At 37.6% G+C, this 20,673-nt stretch overlaps 1 protein-coding gene across 1 annotated transcript; it reads right to left on the reverse strand.

Annotated features, from left to right (window-relative positions):
• Positions 1–18,208: 18,208 nt before the first annotated feature.
• LOC149196177 (methyltransferase FGSG_00040-like) lies at positions 18,209–20,098 on the reverse strand. Its single transcript, XM_089408205.1, has one exon. The coding sequence runs from the start codon at positions 20,096–20,098 to the stop codon at positions 18,209–18,211; it is 1,890 nt and encodes a 629-aa protein (XP_089264331.1).
• Positions 20,099–20,673: the final 575 nt, after the last annotated feature.

A 20,673-nucleotide genomic window follows, 5' to 3' on the forward strand; every position in this document is an offset into this window, starting at 1 on the left:
TAATAATATAGCCTAAATAATTACACCCAAAACGTTTTATTGTGACATTTATCCTCCTCCTTACATTGTTCAGATTCAGCGTCACTGACATAATCTTGAACAGTGTCTTGAATGTTTTATGAAAATGACCGTTACAATGCTGCCAATAGCCATCTGTCAACCACGTTTTATCTCGGATCACGTGTTTCCCTACGATTTTGTCGTTCTGTACGCCTGTGACGTCAACCTAATCCTGACACAACCGACAGCGACAGCTCCATCACTTCCCGCAACAGGTGACCTCAAAAACCAGTTAAAAACATGATGATTCTCCTATTGATTTCACGTCATCCGCGTCCCGACACGTGTCCTGTGGAATCCGGCGTGGCTATAGATTTTTTTGGATTTGAATTTCGACAGAATTTGCAAGTTATATCAGTTTAATAATAAAGCCAAATTAATTGTCATAAATAATTACGCCGTAAGGCGTTCCCTCCGAAATCAACTCCCCTCTTGTCTTGCGTGTCTTACCATGATCCGTCGGATCTTATGTTAGACGATTAAACTGTTTTCCACCGTTAATCAAAATAACTAAAAATAACAGTCGAAACTTCATCCTTTTCTTGGAGGAGCGAATCCTCCAATGATCCTTTTCTTGGAGCGGTGAACCCTCTTGGAGCAGCGAATGATCCTTTTCTTGGAGCGGCGAACCCTCTTGGAGCAGCGAATGATCCTTTTCTTGGAGCAGCAAACCCTCAATTGAGAGAAGGTAGATGGCCATGGCTTGCCTCGCAGAATATCGTCGTCCTCTGTCTTATCCATCTATGAAACCTCTCGTTGTTTCATCCCTGTCTAGCAAGTTCCCTGCGTATCCCTGCCAGAGAGGATTTCTTGCTTATCCATGCCAAAGAGGGTTTCCTGTCCAGGAAATGTCTCATTTGACACCTCCACCAAGGTATTTCATTAGTTACATTGGCATTTTCCTGCCCTCATCTCATCTTGGTTCCCCATTTTCCCTTTTCGCATACAAAACAAAACACCCAATACCATATTTGATTACGTTGTAACGAGTTTCTTTTTTGTGGCAAGATCCTTGGAGCTATGCAATTATTGACCTGCAATTCATTTGACAAGCATCGATTTGCAAGACAATCATCGATGCAGTTGAATGACGGTAATGGCATAAAGGTAAAATAAATCGTAAGCTCTCAAAATCATTGATCGATCACGAAATGGTGAATTTATGAATTTTATGTCGCTAAATTAGCCTAAATTTTTCTTTAGATCTGTTATTGCTAAAATAAAATCTTTATTTTATGCTCTCAGTAACCGATCACAAAATGGTGAATTTAAGAACTATATTTAGTTAAATTAGCCTAAATTTTTCTTTAAATTTGTTCTTACTAAAATAAAATATTTGTTTTAAGCTCTCAGCATCAGTGACCGATAACAAAATGGTGAATTTATGAACTTTATTTAGCTAAATTAGCCTAAAATTTTCTTTAAATCTGTTCTTGCTAAAATAAAATGTATGCACGGAATTTTTTTTGTATAAATTTTTTCATGTAGAAATGAAATGGATGCATGAAAGAGAATTTTAATAAATCTGCCCTTGCAGTAATAAAATGAGAGCATGAAAAGAGATTTTCTCCAACCCAATTCTTTCCTAGTTATGCGCGGTTTTCCATTTTCAAGAGAATAACACTCTGCATGCAACATATAAGGAGCTTAATATTAATTTCCATACAAATAAGACTGGATACCAAACAGTTTCATGCAGGAGGAATCGTTTGTATTATTGAAATTGCAAATCCTATTAACAGAACCCAATGAAGATCATAGTATAACTTATAACCAAAAAATGAATAATCTTTGAAAGGAACACTATGCTGCAACACATTTGACCGATGGATATAACAGGGACTTTATCATAACAATAAAAGAGTATAACCATTAACCTTGAAAGTGCAGATCTAGTCTCATAATGAATATAGATAATTAAACAGACTCTGTTCTCATAAATAGGAAATAAATTGTTCTCTTGTCCGTGGACAGAGTCAATTATACAAGAAAACTATAACAGTACAACTACATCGTGAGGTCGAAGCCAAACTATGAAACCCTTGTTACACAAAGAACAATCCAAGAATAAGTAAGTAGTCGCTCAACAACTGTTTGAGGATGCCGAAGTAAATACCTAGAAGTAGAGGCAAACCCTGTTAGGAAACACGACCTTAACCAGACCCCCTTTCCTCATTGTTGTAACTAGAGGAACAAAACTAACGCTGGAGTAGAGGGTAAGATGCTACAGGAGTATACCTGTGATTTTACCACCATAGTGCCGGATTAAATACCGGGAAGCAGAGGCAAACCCTGTTAAGAAACAGGGCTTTAACCAGACCCCTTTTCCTCATTGTTGTAGCCAGAGGAACAAAACTAACTCTGGAATAGAGGGTAAGATGCTACAGGAGTATACCTGTGATTTTACCACCATAGTGCTGCAAGTTTGGCACTTTACCTGCAAACAGACAAGAAAATGCTCAAAAAAACCAAGCCTATAGGCACTGGAAACGTCCCTCACATCAAACCCTCGTTTTATATGGGTGCACATACTGCTGAAGGCAGCCATCCGATGGTGCGGCCCTTCGTTAACAGATGAGAGCACCTGCTTAGAGAAGGTCAAATTAGAAGTTAAACAGAGAAACCCCAACCCAAAACTGAGAGCGAGTATGTCGGGTATGGTCAAGAGGAGAACCACTCATACCTTGGTTCTATGCGCTGGAAGTCAATTCTGCCAACATAGTTGTAATCTTCCACATTGCTGGGATAATTGCCCGAATTTGGAATGTTGCTGCAAATGGTGCAACGGCTATTAGACATAATTGCTCCTTGAAATGAACTATCATAAAATGACCCATTTTATCAGTTGGTCAATAGCCTGTGTTGTTGTAGACAATATATGTTGTTCTCATCTGGTTCAGAATCATGGTTGATTTTTTTTTTTAATATGTATTTTGAAATTGTGGTTTAGTGGTGTGGAGGTTTGGTTTTATAAATCTCGTGGTTTAATTTTGTTAAAAATTATAAATGCAAGACTATATATGCCTCTCAAACGCGATTTCTTCAATTAAAAAAACATTAAAAAAATATACAAAATGTGATTTTTCCAATTAAAAAATATACAAAATAAATAGATGTAATCTTCATGATTGCTACCGTCACTGCCTGCATTTGCATTTATCGTGTTGTACAGGCGACTATTGTTAGATGTAACCCATGTTTAACGTAATTGCTCCTTGAAACTTTCATATTCTTTCCTGGTATCTTCTTGAAACTTTCATTTTCTTTACTGTTATTATGATGCACAGTGGGGTGGGGTGAGAAGGAACTATCAGAAAACGTCCCCATTTCATTAGTTGGTTAATAGCCTGCTTATTATTATGGGTACGTATTATTTTCATGTATTTCAGAATCATGGCTGCACGTTGCTTTCCATATATAAAATTCTGGATATGAATGATCAGTGAGGAGGAATTTGAAGTAATGACACACAAGTATTGATGGTTGGATTGAAAAATTTAATAGTATTGTTATTCAACAATTATTCTATAAATTACTGAAGCAACAATTTTATTTTAATTATAGTGACCAGGATATATTTTTAAATGTATAAATAATTTATAATCATTTTTTTTAAATCATCCATTTTCAAACTAATAGAACAATCCAAGAATAAATAAGTAGTTTAACTCCTTGAGGATGTCGGAGTAAATACCTGGAAGTAGAGGCAAACCCTGTTAAGAAATAGAGCCTTAACCAGACCCCTTTTCCTCATTGTTGTAGCCAAGGGAAATAGAGGTACCTGTTACAAAAAAAGCGATAGTCAAAATAGTTTTAACAGAGAGGAACAAAACTAACACTCGAATAGTGGGTAAGATGCTACAGGAGTATCCCTGTGATTTTACCACCATAGTGTCGCGAGTTGGAACTTTACCTGCAAACAGACAAGAAAATGCTCAAAAAAACCAAGCCTGTAGGAGCCGGAAACGTCCCTTACATCAAACCCTCATTTTATCTGGGTGCATGTATTGCTAAAGGCAACCATCCGATGGTGTGGCACTCCTGTGATAAATGAGAGCCCCTGTGCAGAGAAGGTCGAGAGGAGAACCACACATAACTTGGTTCTGCGCGCTGGAAGTCAGTTCTGGGCTTCCGGTGGGAAAAGCATCGATCTGAACCCGAGCGAGAACCAGTGGTTCCTCTGTCATGACTTCGGCAGAGAGCAACAATAAGCTCTGAATAATTGGAGAGAATGGTGTTCCAGACGGAGGGTTAGGGTAGGCTTTTACCATGAAAAAAGGGGAAAGGTTTCCACCGTCAAATCAGCATCGTCGCTCCAGACAGTCGATGCAGTGACAATCCCGAGAACAATGCCAAGTGTCCGTCGGTGGAAACAAACCTAGAAGCCTCTATTGATAGGTGTTATACACTGAAGGTTAATGGCTACGTCAAATCATATATTGGTGTTATATACAGAAGGTTAATGGCTAAGTCAAATCATATATGTGCTAAACATTGTAACTCATATGGCATAAATGAAAATAATTTTTTGTGCATGACTCAACATGAAAATAATTCTCCGTGCATGACTTAACTCATGTTTAACGTAATTGCTCCTTGAAACTTTCATTTTCTTTCCTGTTATTATGATGCACAGTGGGGTGAGAAGGAACTATCAAAAAAACGTCCCCATTTCATTAGTTGGTAGCCTGCTTATTATTATGGGTACGTATTATTTCCATGTAGTTCAGAATCATGGTTGCACGTTGCTTTCCATATATAAATTTCTCCATATGAATGATCAGTGAGGAGGAATTTGAAGTAATGACACACAAGTATTGATGGTTGGATTGAAAAATTTAACAGTATTGTTATTCAACCATTACTATTATTCTGTAAATTATTGAAGCAGTAATTTTATTTTAATTATAGTGCCTAGAATATAATATTGTTATTCAACCATTACTATTATTTTGTAAATTATTGAAGCAGTAATTTAGAATATATTTGTAAATCATCCATTCTAAAACTAATAATAAATGATTCGGAATACAATATATTTGATATAATAATAAATGATTCGGAATACAATATATTTGATAATCTTGGAAAGTACTCTAACCACTCTTTCCTCATTTCACAACTCACAGCCTTAGAGGTTTATGAGTAATATTGTCATTCTATTAATGTATTTTAATAGCATTTATTATTTCCATTCGAGTCAAATCCTATTACTTAAAACCCATAGCTTTCTACAGATTTGGTTGTTGAGTCCCAGAATTACTCAGTGGTAAAGGCAAAGGCTCGATAGAGGCATATATTCTTCGATACCAATATGAATGATACTGCTGAGGAATTTGAAATAATGACACATATTGATGGTTGGATTGGAATTTCAACAGTATTGTTATTCTACCATTACTATTATTCTGCAATTTCTAATTTATTTTATGGCATTTAAAACATATTTTTAAATGTGTAAATTTTTTATAATATTTGAAAATTTGTTAAAAAATTAAGCATATTAAAGATCAATAATAAATGAATATCAATACAATGTAGCTGATAATCTTCAAAAGTATTTAAAAAGCTAAAGTAACCACTCTTGCTTCACAGTTACAAGCTTTGAGTAGTATTGTAATTTTATGAACATTTATTATTTCCTTTTTTTAAATATTATGGATTAGAATTCAGCAATAAAATAAATTTAAGTAACTTTTATCTAACTGATGATTGGTGCATTAGACATTTGAATTGCAGCAATATTTTTGTGAATGGCAATGGTGGCGTTCTGAAGATTGGGGATCTGGGTCTTGCCACTACCCTGGGAAATGTTCATGCTGCGCACTCTGCCCTCGGTACTCCGGAATTCATGGCTCCAGAATTATATGAGGAGGATTATAATGAGCTTGTAGATATTTATTCTTTCGGCATGTGCTTGCTGGAGATGGTTACTTTGGAAATTCCTTACAGTGAGTGCTCAAATTTATAAGATGGTGAGTTCTGATATAAGCCCTGCAGCATTGGAAAATGTTATGAATCAAGAAATGAGACAGTTTATTGAAAACAATATGCATATAACTCGTGGCACAGGAACCTTTTTGCACATTTCGGTGAAATAGACTGTAAACTCAAAGGAAATGACAATCGAAGTCGATTCTTCTCCATTTTCTTCCAGAAATCCTCGCGTTACACGGTGCTATAAGCAGGACAACACGTTCCCTGCTGCTGCTCACGCAAAGCCAATCGGCTTCCTGAAAACTCAATCGAAACTTATTGTACGTACGCCACTGTTTATGAGCAAATAAGCTTGGAATTTCTCTGGTTGCAAAAGAAAAAACATTCCCACCCCAAGAATTTCTGACTATAGATAAACTTGAATGTATTCTTCTCTTTAAGAGAAAAGAGATTGAGTGCATAAAGAGATGTGAACGAATCCAAGCAGATAAATCTACTTCACTCTACCCCACAGATATTTTGAACCTACTTCAGACCTATACAAATACATGCAGACTAAATGAATGTTATTCACTGCAAATTGCCCAGTGGCAGTATAGCAGAGAGTTTTGAGTAAATTCTCATTGCTCCTCCTCTTAATCTCTTAGTTATGATACTCATATTGAAGTTAAACTGATAAATATTTGGTTTATTTTATCATTATGTACTGAACTGAAGATTGTTTGGACAGTGGATCAGAAGAAGAAGAAGAAGCAATGGCAGGTGTGACTAAACAACGTCAGCCACCTCCAGGATATCCAAGTGGAGGAGAAACAGAAGTGGAACAACCTCCTCAACGTCAGCCACCTCCAGGATATCCAAGTGGAGCAGAAACAGAAGTGGAACAAGCTCCTCAAGTCATTGATGATATTAGTGATAAAGCCCAACTAAATGGTGGTGGTGGTGAGGCTGATGGAGAAACCGATCGGGGAATCAGAATCGGTCGCCCTATGCCTCGCTTATATCAAAGCGGTTACCCTGCCCCTTATGATCGGGGTAATCGGGGTAAGTGTATTGTTAACATCTTTGGATTTAGATGGTAGAGAATAGGAGCCAAGTTAATTGTTTTGTTTCATCTTTTTATATATATAAACTACAATCATATCCAGATAAACAATCCAATAACTATATTAACTATGTTTATGGGTGAATGCAACTGGGTCATGGCGAGGCTCCCTACCCTCCCAATAACAACCAGGGTCCAGTAAGATGAAATTAGTGAAGGTTGAAAAAAAATGTAATATGCAAAGTCAGAGAGGTAATATCACAAATTTATAATTGCAGACATGGTTGACAGAGCCAAGAGGTTCGTTTTTGCTGGGTGTTTTGGTCACCAAAATGCAGTATAAAAAGAGGACAAATTCACTAGGATTGGATCCATGATTTTGCTGAGAATTTACCAACCAAGTCACAACAAAAGGGAGCACATTTTTAGGTGGTAAGGCACCCATCAAATCGTTGTATTGAAGGGCCATGAAATGCCATTGACAGAGGCACGATTTCGCTGGGGAAGCAGCAACCAAAACACAGTAAATTTTAGCACGAATTAGCCGTGGAAATTGGTATGATTTCACTTGGTAAAAGGTTCATTGAATTTACTGTTTGAGGGGCCATTAAATGGCAATCGTTTGTGCAATGATTTGTAGAGAAAACTGGAAGAGACACAAGTAAAAACTAAGTTCGAAAATAGCCATGAAAATGGCTAATCTAAGAGGATCAGAAATGTGCCAGAAATATGAAATTTTGTTCAAGTCAATTTGGCGTATGGTTTATTTGGGTTTCAAGTCTACTAGGTGTATATTGTGCATTGGTGAAGCTCACCGCCAGGGAACCACCCCCACACAATTCCACTTTTGGTTTTTGTCATTCCACTTTTCGCATCTCAGCCAGCAGAGCCAACATGCAAATATCCAGGTGTTCAAAAATCCAAGCATGTCACCAAGAATCAAACATTAAGTGCGTGCCAAGAAAGAAGAAGTTCTCCCATGAAGAGAACTCATGAATATCAAATGCACGACGCATCCAATAAAGAGATGAACACATTTCCATATATACGTTTTAAGAAATATTTTAGTGTTGGAACTTGGCAGGTTCATGCTTCTTCGTGAGACCAATATAAATGTACTGTTTCAACGTGGTTGGTGGCAGATTTATGCAACATATTTGATCATTTAAGTTTAACAGATTTGCCTTTTCTTTTCCTACAAATAATTTGCTCTTTATATGTGTTGGAGTTATTGGGATATTCTTTAGGAGCTAGCAGGCATGCAAATTTATATTTTTAGATCCCTAATTCTCCTCATCATTTGCAAATTGTTCGTCTGCATCTATGCTCAATTAGCTTCAGAACGTTTGTAAGACAGAAAATGCAAATTTTAGCAAATATGGAGGTAATAATAAATGCCCTGTGGTGTCAGATCAATGTTTTCTTGGGTTTCTTTTGAGCAATATCATTAGAGAGCCGTATATTGGTGAGGGACCTTTAGCATCAGTGGCTTCATACAGGTGTGATTAGGGGCGCTCATCTTTGTAGGCAGAAGAAAAGAATGTCATTGATACATTTGTGATTATTGCTTTCAACAGAGCTCTCTTGAGTGTTATTGATCCCAGGTCTGGCATTTACAAAATGTGACTCAGCTCTTAAAAATGAGGTAACATTCTCTGCATTTTTAGAAAAGAAAGAAAAATTGAACACTTGTTTCTGCAATGGCAGAGTATGGATATGTTGTTTGCATGATATCAAGGGAAATATCTTATTCAGCTGATGTATTCCTTACCTTCCCATGCTATTTGTAATCATGTTGTTAAGATACTTAATAGTTTCCTTATGCACAACACTCGTGTGAAATTTTCTATTTTCTAATAGTGATTTCTAGTCATGTTTCCTAGCAGATATATTTGTACCCTGAATGGCAGTCACTATTTTATCATAGAAATTTATACTTGAAAAGTGTTGATCTTACATTCATAATAAAGCCTCATGCTAATTGGAAATTAGTCTTGAATCCCTATAAATTACACAATTTAATTTATGTCATATGGAACCATTTCTACACCCAGTTTGATGATTTAATGCACTTGTTCGAGATATTCAACTCTGTTTCTTCAGATTGAATGCGGTTGTGGGAAGTCATGAAGTCGTTGTCGATGATGGTCAGTGTAATAATTCTGTTGTATTTGGCAACAATGTTGAAGATCCAGTAGCTGCTCTTAATGTACAAGGCTGGAACAACTCTTGCTTTCGTTTTTGGGAGGTATCATCATTTCTTCTCCCCATAAAGATATAAGCTATGGAGGATGAGTGGATGGCTATAACGACTTTGAATGTGTAGTAATCCTCTGGATGGCATTTATTGTGAGAATGTCATGCGCTTGAAAAGGTTTCCAAATCAAAAGACAACGTAGCTTGGACGTACACATTCTTAAGGAGAAGGCCATAATGAAGGGTTTGTCTTCCTCATTATCTGTACTAAAGATCCTTTGCATACATGCCAACGAAGAATTTGTTGCTATTTTGTTGAACACATATCTAGGTTGTCCTTTGGTAGCAATTAGTGTTGGAACTTGGCAGGTTCATGCTTCTTCGTGAGACCAATATAAATGTATTGTTTCAACATCGTTGGTGGTAGATTTATGCAACATATTTGATCATTTAAGTTTAACAGATTTGCCTTTTCTTTTCCTACAAAGAATTTGCTCTTTATATGTGCTGGAGTTATTGGGATATTCTTTAGGAACTAGCAGGCATGCAAATTTATATTTTTAAATCCCTAATTCTCCTCATCATTTGCAAATTGTTCGTCTGCATCTATGCTCAGAGAAGACAACTTAGCTTCAGAACGTTTGTAAGAAAGAAAATGCAAATTTTAGCAAATATGGAGGTAATATTAAATGCTCTGTGGTGTCAGAACAATGTTTTCTTGGGTTTCTTTTGAGCAATAGCATTAGAGAGCCGTATATTGGTGAGGGACCTTTAACCCAATGCATCAGTGGCTTCATACAGGTGTGATTGGGGGTGCTCATCTTTGTAGGCAGAAGAAAGGAATGTCATTGATACATTTGTGATTATTGCTTTCAACAAAGCTCTCTGGAGTGTTATTGATCCCAGGTCTGGCATTTACAAAATGTGACTCAGCTCTTAAAAATGAGGTAACATTCTCTGCATTTTTAGAAAAGAAAGAAAAATTGAACACTTGTTTCTGCAATGGCAGAGTATGGATATGTTGTTTGCATGATATCAAGGGAAATATCTTATTCAGCTAACGTATTCCTTACCTTCCCGTGCTATTTGTAATCGTGTTGTTAAGATACTTAATAGTTTTCTTATGCACAACACTCGTGTGAAATTTGCTAATAGTGATTTTTGGTCAAGTTTCCCAGCAGATCTATTTGTACCCTGAATGGCAGGCACCCATCAAATTGTTGTATTGAAGGGCCACGAAATGCCATTGACAGAGGCACAATTTTGTTGGGGAAGCAGCAACCAAAACACAGTAAATTTTAGCACGAATTAGCCGTGGAAATTGGTATGATTTCGCTTGGTAAAAGGTTCATCGAATTTACTGTTTGAGGGGCCATTAAATGGCAATTGTGCAATGATTTGTAGAGAAAACTAGAAGAGCCACAAGTAAAAACTAAGTTCGAAAATAGCCATGAAAATGGCTAATCTAAGAGGATCAAAAATGTGCCAGATATATGAAATTTTGTTCAAGTCAATTTGGCGTATGGTTTATTTGGGTTTCGAGTCTACTAGGTGTATATTGTGCATTGGTGAAGCTCACCGCCAGGGAACCACCCCCATGCAATTCCACTTTTGGTTTTTGTCATTCCACTTTTCGCATCTTAGCCAGCAGACCGAAAGAGCCAACAAGCAAATATCCAGGTGTTCAAAAATCCAAGCATGTCACCAAGAATCAAACATTAAGTGCATGCCAAGAAAGAAGAAGTGCTCCCACGAAGAGAACTCATGAATATCAAATGCATGATGCATCCAATAAAGAGATGAACACATTTCCATATATACGTTTTAAGAAATATTTTAGTGTTGGAACTTGGCAGGTTCATGCTTCTTCGTGAGACCAATATGAATGTATTGTTTCAACATCATTGGTGGCAGATTTATGCAACATATTTGATCAGTTAAGTCTAACAAATTTGCCTTTTCTTTTCCTACAAAGAATTTTTCTCTTTATATGTGCTGGAGTTATTGGGATATTCTTTAGGAACTAGCAGGCATGCAAATTTATATTTTTAAATCCCTAATTCTCCTCATCATTTGCAATTTATTCGTCTGCATCTATGCTCAAAGAAGACAACTTAGCTTAGAACGTTTGTAAGACAGAAAATGCAAATTTTAGCAAATATGGAGGTAATAATAAACGCCTTGTGGTATCGGAACAATGTTTTCTTGGGTTTCTTTTGAGCAATAGCATTAGAGAGTCGTATATTGGTGAGGCACCTTTAACCCAACGCATCAGTGGCTTCATAAAGGTGTGATTGGGGGTGCTCATCTTTTTAGGAAGAAGAAAAGAATGTCATTGATACATTTGTGATTATTGCTTTCCACAGAGCTCTTTGGAGTGTTATCGATCCTAGGTCTGGCATTTACAAAATGTGACTCAGCTCTTAAAAATGAGGTAACATTCTTTGCATTTTTGGAAAAGAAGGAAAAATTGAACACTCGTTTCTGCAATGGCAGAGTATGGATATGTTGTTTGCATGATATCAAGGGAAATATCTTATTCAGCTGATGTATTCCTTACCTTCCCGTGCTATTTGTAATTGTGTTGTTAAGATACTTAATAGTTTCCTTATGCACAACACTCGTGTGAAATTTTCTAATAGTGATTTCTGGTCAAGTTTCCTAGCAGATATATTTGTACCCTAAATGGCAGTCAATATTTTATCATAGAAATTTATACTTGAAAAGTGCTGATCTTACATTCATAATAAGGCCTCATGCTAATTGGAAATTAATCTTGAATCCCTACAAATACACAATTTAATTTATGTCATAATGGAACCATTTCTACACCCAGTTTGATGATTTAATGCACTTGTTCGAGATATTCAACTTTATTTCTTCAGATTGAATGCGGTTGTGGGAAGTGATGAAGTCGTTGTCGATGCTGGTCAATGTAATAATTTTGTTGTATTTGGCAACAATGTTGAAGATCCAGTAGCTGCTCTTAATGTACAAGGCTGGAACAACTCTTGATTTCGTTTTTGGGAGGTATCATATTTTCTTCTCCCCATAAAGATATAAGCTATGGAGTATGAGTGGATGGTTGTAACGACTTTGAATGTGTAATAATCCTCTGGATGGTATTTATTGTGAGAATGTCAAAAGACAACGCAGCTTGGACATACACATTCTTAAGGAGAAGGCCATAATGAAGGGATTGTCTTCCTCATTATCTGTACTAAAGATCCTCTGCATACATGCCAACGAAGAATTTGTTGCTATTTTGTTGAACACATATCTAGGCTGTCCTTTGGTAGCAATTAGTGTTGGAACTTGGCAGGTTCATGCTTCTTCGTGAGACCAATATAAATGTACTGTTTCAACATCATTGGTGGAAGATTTATGCAACATATTTGATCATTTAAGTTTAACAGATTTTCCTTTTCGTTTCCTACAAAGAATTTGCTCTTTATATGTGCTGGAGTTATTGGGATATTCTTTAGGAACTAGCAGGCATGCAAATTTATAATTTTAAATCCCTAATTCTCCTCATCATTTGCAAATTGTTTGTTTGCATCGATGCTCAGAAAAGACAACTTAGCTTCAGAACGTTTGTAAGACAATAAATTAAAAATTTTGCAAATATGGAGGTAATAATAAATACCCTATGGTGTCAGAACAATGTTTTCTTGGGTTTCTTTTGAGCAATAGCATTAGAGAGTCGTATATTGGTCAGGGACCTTTAACCCAACGCATCAATGGCTTCATACAGGTGTGATTGGGGGTTCTCATCTTTGTAGGCAGAAGAAAGGAATGTTATTGATACATTTGTGATTATTGCTTTCAGCAGAGCTCTTTGGAGTGTTATCGATCCCAGGTCTGGCATTTACAAAATGTGACTCAGCTCTTAAAAATGAGGTAACATTCTCTGCATTTTTAGAAAAGAAAGAAAAATTGAACACTTGTTTCTGCAATGGCAGAGTATGGATATGTTGTTTGCATGATATCAAGGGAAATATCTTATTCAGCTGATGTATTCCTTACCTTCTCGTGCTATTTGTAATCGTGTTGTTAAGATACTTAATAGTTTTCTTATGCACAACACTCGTGTGAAATTTGCTAATAGTGATTTCTGGTCAAGTTTCCCAGCAGATCTATTTGTACCCTGAATGGCAGTCACTATTTTATCATAGAAATTTATACTTGAAAAGTGTTGATATTACATTCATAATAAGGCCTCATGCTAATTGAAAATTAGTCTTGAATCCCTACAAATTACACAATTTAATTTATGTCATAATGGAACCATTTTTACACCGAATTTGATGATTTAATGCACCTGTTCGAGATATTCAACTCTGTTTCTTCAGATTGAATGTGGTTGTGGGATGTCATGAAGTCATTGTCGATGGTGGTCAGTGTAATAATTCTATTGTATTTGGTAACAATGTTGAAGATCCAATAGCTGCTCTTAATGTACCAGGCTGGAACAACTCTTGATTTCGTTTTTGGGAGGTATCATCTTTTCTTCTCCCCATAAAGATATAAGCTATGGAGGATGAGTGGATGGCTATAACGACTTTGAATGTGTAGTAATCCTCTGGATGGTATTTATTGTGAGAATGTCATGCGCTTGAAAAGGTTTCCAAATCAAAAGACAACGCAGCTTGGACGTACACATTCTTAAGGAGAAGGCCATAATGAAGGGTTCGTCTTCCTCATTATCTGTACTAAAGATCCTCTGCATACATGCCAATGAAGAATTTGTTGCTATTTTGTTGAACACATATCTAGGCTGTCCTTTGGTAGCAATTAGTGTTGGAACTTGGTAGGTTCATGCTTCTTCGTGAGACCAATATAAATGTACTGTTTCAATGTTGTTGGTGGCAGATTTATGCAACATATTTGATCATTTAAGTTTAACAGATTTGCCTTTTCTTTTCCCACAAAAAATTTGATCTTTATATGTGCTGGAGTTATTGGGATATTCTTTAGGAACTAGCAGGCATGCAAATTTATATTTTTAAATCCCTAATTCTCCTCATCATTTGCAATTTGTTCGTCTGCATCTATGCTTAGAGAAGACAACTTAGCTTCAAAACGTTTGTAAGACAGAAAATGCAAATTTTAGCAAATATGGAGGTAATAATAAACGCCCTGTGGTGTCAGAACAATGTTTTCTTGGGTTTCTTTTGAGCAATAGCATTAGAGAGCCATATATTGGTGAGGGACCTTTAACCCAACGCATTAGTGGCTTCATACAGGTGTGATTGGGGGTGCTCATCTTTGTAGGCAAAAGAAAGGAATCTCATTGATACATTTGTTATTATTGCTTTCAACAGAGCTCTCTTGAGTGTTATCGATCCCAGGTCTGGCATTTACAAAATGTGACTCAGCTCTTAAAAATGAGGTAACATTCTCTGCATTTTTAGAAAAGAAAGAAAAATTGAACACTGGTTTCTGCAATGGCAGAGTATGGATATGTTGTTTGCATGATATCAAGGGAAATATCTTATTCAGCTGACATATTCCTTACCTTCCCGTGCTATTTGTGAGTAGAGGCAGATGTGTGGACAACCAGGGTCCAGTAAGATGAAATTAGTGAAGGTTGAAAAAAATGTAATATGCAAAGTCAGAGAGGTAATATCACAAATTTACAATTGCAAACACGGTTGACAGAGCCAAGAGGTTCGTTTTTGCTGGGTGTTTTGGTGACCAAAATGCAGTATAAAAAGAGGACGAATTCACTAGGATTAGATCCATGATTTTGCTGAGAATTTACCAACCAAGTCGCAACAAAAGGGAGCACATTTTTAGTTGGCAAGGCACCCATCAAATCGCTGTATTGAAGGGACACGAAATGCCGTTGACAGAGGCATGATTTCGCTGGGGAAGCAGCAACCAAAACACAGTAAATTTTAGCACAAATTAGCCGTGGAAATTGGTATGATTTCGCTTGGTAAAAGGTTCATCGAATCTGTTGTTTGAGGGGCCATTAAATGGTAGTGGTTTGTGCAATGGTTTGTAGAGAAAACTAGAAGAGACACAAATAAAAACTAAGTTCGAAAATAGCCAAGAAAATGGCTAACCTAAGAGGATCATAAATGTGCCAGAAATATGAAATTTTGTTCAAGTCAATTTGGAGTATGGTTTATTTGGGTTTCAAGTCAACTAGGTGTATATTGTGAATTGGTGAAGCTCACCACCAAGGAACCACCCCCACGCAATTCCACTTTTGGTTTTTGTCATTCCACTTTTCAAATCTCAGCAGTAGACTGAGAGTGCCAACAAACAAATATCCATGTGTTGAAAAAACCAAGCATGTCACAAAGAATCAAACACAAGTGCGTGCCAAGAAAGAGTAAGTGCGCCCAAGAAGAGAACTTATGAATATCAAATGCACAACGCATCCAATAAAGAGATGAACACATTTCCATATATGTTTTAAAAAATATTTTAGTGTTGGAACTTGGCAGGTTCATGCTTCTTCATGAGACTAATATAAATGTATTGTTTCAACGTCGTTGGTGGCAGATTTATGCAACATATTTGATCATTTAAGTTTAACAGATTTGCCTTTTCTTTTCCTACAAAGAATTTGCTCTTTATATGTGCTAGAGTTATTGGGATATTCTTTAGGAACTAGTAGGCATGCAAATTTATATTTTTAAATCCCTAATTCTCCTCATCATTTGCAAATTGTTCGTCTACATCTATGCAAGAAGACAACTTAGCTTCAGAACGTTTGTAAGACAGAAAAACCTTCCAAACCAGCCTCGAGAAGATGGTTTCCATCATCCATGTTTCTCATGACACCACACATGGAAGAGATCTATCATTTTCTAAAAAAAAGTCTTCCATACACTACTTGAAGAATTCAAGGAAGGGCCATTCTATTTTCCACCTATTTTCCTATACAAAAATCACTTTGCACTTGAAAAAGGAAATTCCATCAATGAATATTTAATACATTCACCACCAACCCTAAACAACATAGGAGACAATACATTTCAATATTCCTCCACACTTTATGCCTTACGGCATTTCCTTTGCAACATTAGGTGCAAATGCTAGTTTATTTTATTTGGTTTTCCGTCCATTTCTGTGCTCTTTTGGGATGGAGAGGAGCTGAGTAAACGTCTTGCAGCATCGACTGATCGAACGGTCAATATTATTATTGGGATCCATGTGAGATAATAAGGGTTTGATGTGTTGGAATGACTGGGTTAATTTGCTTGGTGTTCTTCTTCCCAGTTTAGTTTCTTTGTATGTTAATGTGCAAATACTAGTAAAACATGCCACCTTTGACATGTTTGATCACCTTGTTGACCCACTTATTTCATGAAGCAAATCCTAACAGACTCTCCCCTCTGGCAATAATACTAGCAGTAATGTCTTCTCTGCCGGTGTTCTAATTTCCATAAGAGTTATCATAATGTTCTACAAAAATATATATATATATATATAAAATAATAATAATGCAAAGAGTAGGTGACACTGAAAAGTTCAAATTGACATGTACAAAATGGATTTCATTTTTGAGAATCATCGCCCATCTTTGGATTGTATTAGGATATCAAACCCTAAACCCTAGTTGTGCATCAAGAAAATCCTTTTCCATTAGGATATGAAACCATAAACCCTAGTTGTGCAAATCCTTTTCCGTGCCGTAACCATAATTGTTACTGAGGAAAATTTCACATCAATTATATGTGGTGCTGTACACAAAATTCGCTTGTCTATGTATTTCGATACCGCAGGAACAATAATGAACCATCACAGCTTTCTTTTACCAATTACACTAAACATGTCTTGTCAATAAAGTAGGTTGTACATCAAATGATCTGCAACAAATAATTACAAAATAAAACCTAAGCTCTCCATCAATCACCATGCAAAAAATATATAATTAATATAATTAAAAAAAAAAAATATATATTTTTTATAAAATTAACATTACAAAAGTGGTTTGATTTTTGGTCAAAGAATAATTATTTCAAATTCAACGAATGAACGATTGCGTTATACCTGCCATGGAAAGAGATAATAACAAGATAAAATTTTAGTGATAATTTTTTCACGAGGGTTTTAAATAACAAGATAAAATTTTGATGAATTGATTATTTCTCATGATTTCTAAATATATAAACAATGGTAGAATTTTGAAACACTTCAAAATACTTAACATATACAAATTTAAATATTTAAATATATCATTATAAGGAGAGGCATACTTATTTCAAAATCATGGTTTGTAAAAAATTACGTAAAAAATAGGTTTTTCAAAAATAAATATAATATGAATGTTAAAAATTCAATATCAGTGGGAATATTTTTTGTGGTTTAAAATTCAAGAGTAATTTTTTAATTAACATTAATTAATTTTTTATTTGATTTTAATGAGATATCCTTAAGCTACCCATATGTTAATGTGGCTAAGAAATCATTTCAATTTACACAATAACTATGATTACAAGAATCATTTCAATATCAAAATAATCTAGATTATTATCTATAATATTTAAAATTAAACCTACTTTAATACAAAAATTTTCGGATAAAAAATGACCACTAATTAATTGGTGAACACTAGCCATATCGGAATAATTTTAAGTAATTCGGATTCTTAACACAAATACGCCTCTGCGCACGTCCAATGCGATCTTTACTATATTGGCAGGGTTACTACTACTAAAATACGCCTCACTTGGAATATTTGAGGACGAACGCTTTGAGAACATCTTCAGTGTGTTTGCCGAAGACACGGATGCATGCCTCCCTTTGCCTGAACTGCTTTCTGTTGCGTTAAAAATGCTTCATTTTCATCCCCCATCAAAAGATTGAAATTCTTGAACATTCCCGCGGCCAGTTCCAGATTTAGGACGTCCCCAGGCGCAGTGGTTTGAATGGCCTCCATAATTTTGTGCCAGGAAGGAAAGCTGCCATTCAACATGGCGGAAAGGAAGTTTCGGGACTCTGTTGCTGCTACTAGATATGGACATCAAACGATGCACGAATCCAGAGCCTCTCTTCTTCAGTTTTTAATACGTGGGAACTCCGGATGATCTCCTCTGCCTCTACAGAAAGGCTCAAGTACTCTGCGCCTGCCTGAATATCCACATCGGAGAGCTGTTGACGACACCTTGCAGAAATCAATTCGTCAAATCTTTGGGTAATTATAGGCTCCAGTGATGTCCTGAAAGAGTGTTCCAGAATACATCTCCTGCACTTGCACATGAAGCCCCAGTTCTTGAACCTGGCTTGGGGCTGCGGTAAGGGAACCAGGACATCGAGGTAAGGAATGGTAATCTCTTCTCCTCTCTCGATAGGCTTAGACGCATGAATAAACACGGCGCTTCCCACTTCCAGCCAGCTCGAGTTCGGCAAGCAGGAATGGTTAATGAAAGACGGCAGCAGCCAGAGACCGTTAAAACAGTCTTGCTGATGGAGATTGGCTTCATAGATTCTTGATTTTGAAGCAAACATCTGTACGGCTCCACCGAATGCGTTCAGACTTATAATATTCCGAATGCGGTTAACATCCACCTGCAAATTTTCATTTTGTTCTCTTGGACTTTCCGCTTTAAACAGATCAATGGCTGGAGCATCCAGGCTGCAAGGCATAGGGGAATCCTGTAAACTATACACCTGACGGAGCAATCTCTGTGATTTCCTGACAGCACTAACGACAGCGGACAAGTGATCTTCTCGAGTCGCGGTAGTACGGTTGGCAAAGGCGCTCTCATAAACAACTGCGACAGCGTTGCTTACCAGTAACAGCTGCCCGGTCTTTATTTTTCGGGTGGCGTAGAATCCTCTTCCGCGGCCGTCTTCGGTCATCTTGATCTCCACAGAGCCCACGAAATCAGCCACTTCCGGAGGAGTAGATCCACGTCCGAGCAGATAGTCCGAAATGTCATACTTGCCATTCAAGCTCTGGGCGTAGAAAGTCTTGGCCTGGCCTAGCGCCGCTTGTATTTCCCTCTGCCCGGGACTGGTCTTGTCTGCTTTCTTCAAACACTCGCATGCTGCCCCATAATGCCGCAGCCCGAGAAGAGCCCGGCCTTTCCTGTATAGCGTTTTCAGATGCCCGGGTTCGATCCGAAGGGCGTCGTCCGAATCCTTAAGCGCCGATCTGAATTCTTGTATCTGCAACCACGTCTCTGCCCTGTTGGAATACGCAAGTAGAAGGCCGTTGACGATACTATTATTAGCATTGGAGGAGCCCTCCTTGAGCTGAATCAGAGCGGCGTCAATGCATCTCGTATAATACTCGGCCGCCGCTTCCCAGTTCTGTTCTCTGAAGCACCTGTTACCTTCTTTTCTCATGTTCTCTACATCCACATGGAGCAGGCTCTCCGTCCGGTTCCCCTTCTCAGCCATGACCTTAACAACGTTGGCGGGGTTGTCGACGCGGATAATAAGGCCATCGTCGGCGGCGACTTTAAAACAGGGCTCCTTGACGGCCACCGTGGCACCCTTGGGGAAAAGCCTCTTGACGTCCGCCCCCGAGGGAGCGACGTTGTAGATTTCCAGCCTGACGGCTAGTCCATTATTGTCTTCGAGCAATGTCACGATACTGCATATCTTGTGGGCATCTGCGCACAACATCCCGTAAACCACGCGGCCTCGATGGACCTCCCCGACCTTCAACTCGTCGAAGGAAATGGGGTTCAGCTTTTCCAGCGGAGCCGAACAAGCTGCGCCACCGCTGCTAATTGGGTCAGTGACGGATGCGCATAACTGTACAGTGCCTTCTGCTGGGGACCTCAGCTGACGGCCGATATCATCGTGAAGCTGGAGGAGGGTTCGCTTATCGAATCTTTCCGAGGCGTGTTTGACGGCAGCTCGCTGCTGCAATAACTGGAAGGCCGCCATTAAACCATACATATCCTCCATCCTTTTAATGTCTTCTTCTCCACGTTCTCCAATTTTCCTGTGGTGCAGCTCTGTTATGTGCCAAATTTATATTTAAAAAAGACGGAAGGTTTGCTCTCACATTTAACCAAAGCTAAACCCTTCACACAAGTGATGCAACGATTCCTCTGCTTATTTCATAAGAAGTCCAGCCACTTTCTTCACGGAGACTAAAGACGGTTCCTTCCTCGATTTAAATACGAGAGGCCTGCTCTCACATTTAATTAAAGCTAAACCCTTCACAGGAGTGATGCAACGATTCCTCTGCTTCTTTCATAAGAAATCCAGTCACTTTCTTCACGGAGACTAAAGATGGTTCCTTCCTCCATTAAAAGCCAGTTCCTTCCATCCTTCACTGTAAGGGGAGGTAGTTCCTTGCTCATTTAAAAGTTACTCCCTTCCTTTTCTTTCTCTTTTCTTTTTGTCCTATTTTGGGGAAAGAAAGGGGTTGCTGTAACGTAACGTTGCTATCCTGTGAACCGTGATTGTCGTGTCGACCGTGTACGATAATAAAAGCCGTATTCTAGTTTTTATTT

Source organism: Pinus tabuliformis, chromosome 2_2, assembly GCF_031772625.1.
Source record: "Pinus tabuliformis cultivar Carrire ecotype Pingquan chromosome 2_2, CPIR1, whole genome shotgun sequence".
Taxonomy (NCBI): Eukaryota; Viridiplantae; Streptophyta; class Pinopsida; order Pinales; family Pinaceae; genus Pinus; species Pinus tabuliformis.

Coding starts and splice junctions, on each gene's coding strand:
- LOC149196177 (XM_089408205.1), bottom strand. CDS start 20,098: ATGGCGGCCTTCCAGTTATTGCAGCAGCGAGCTGCCGTCAAACACGCC.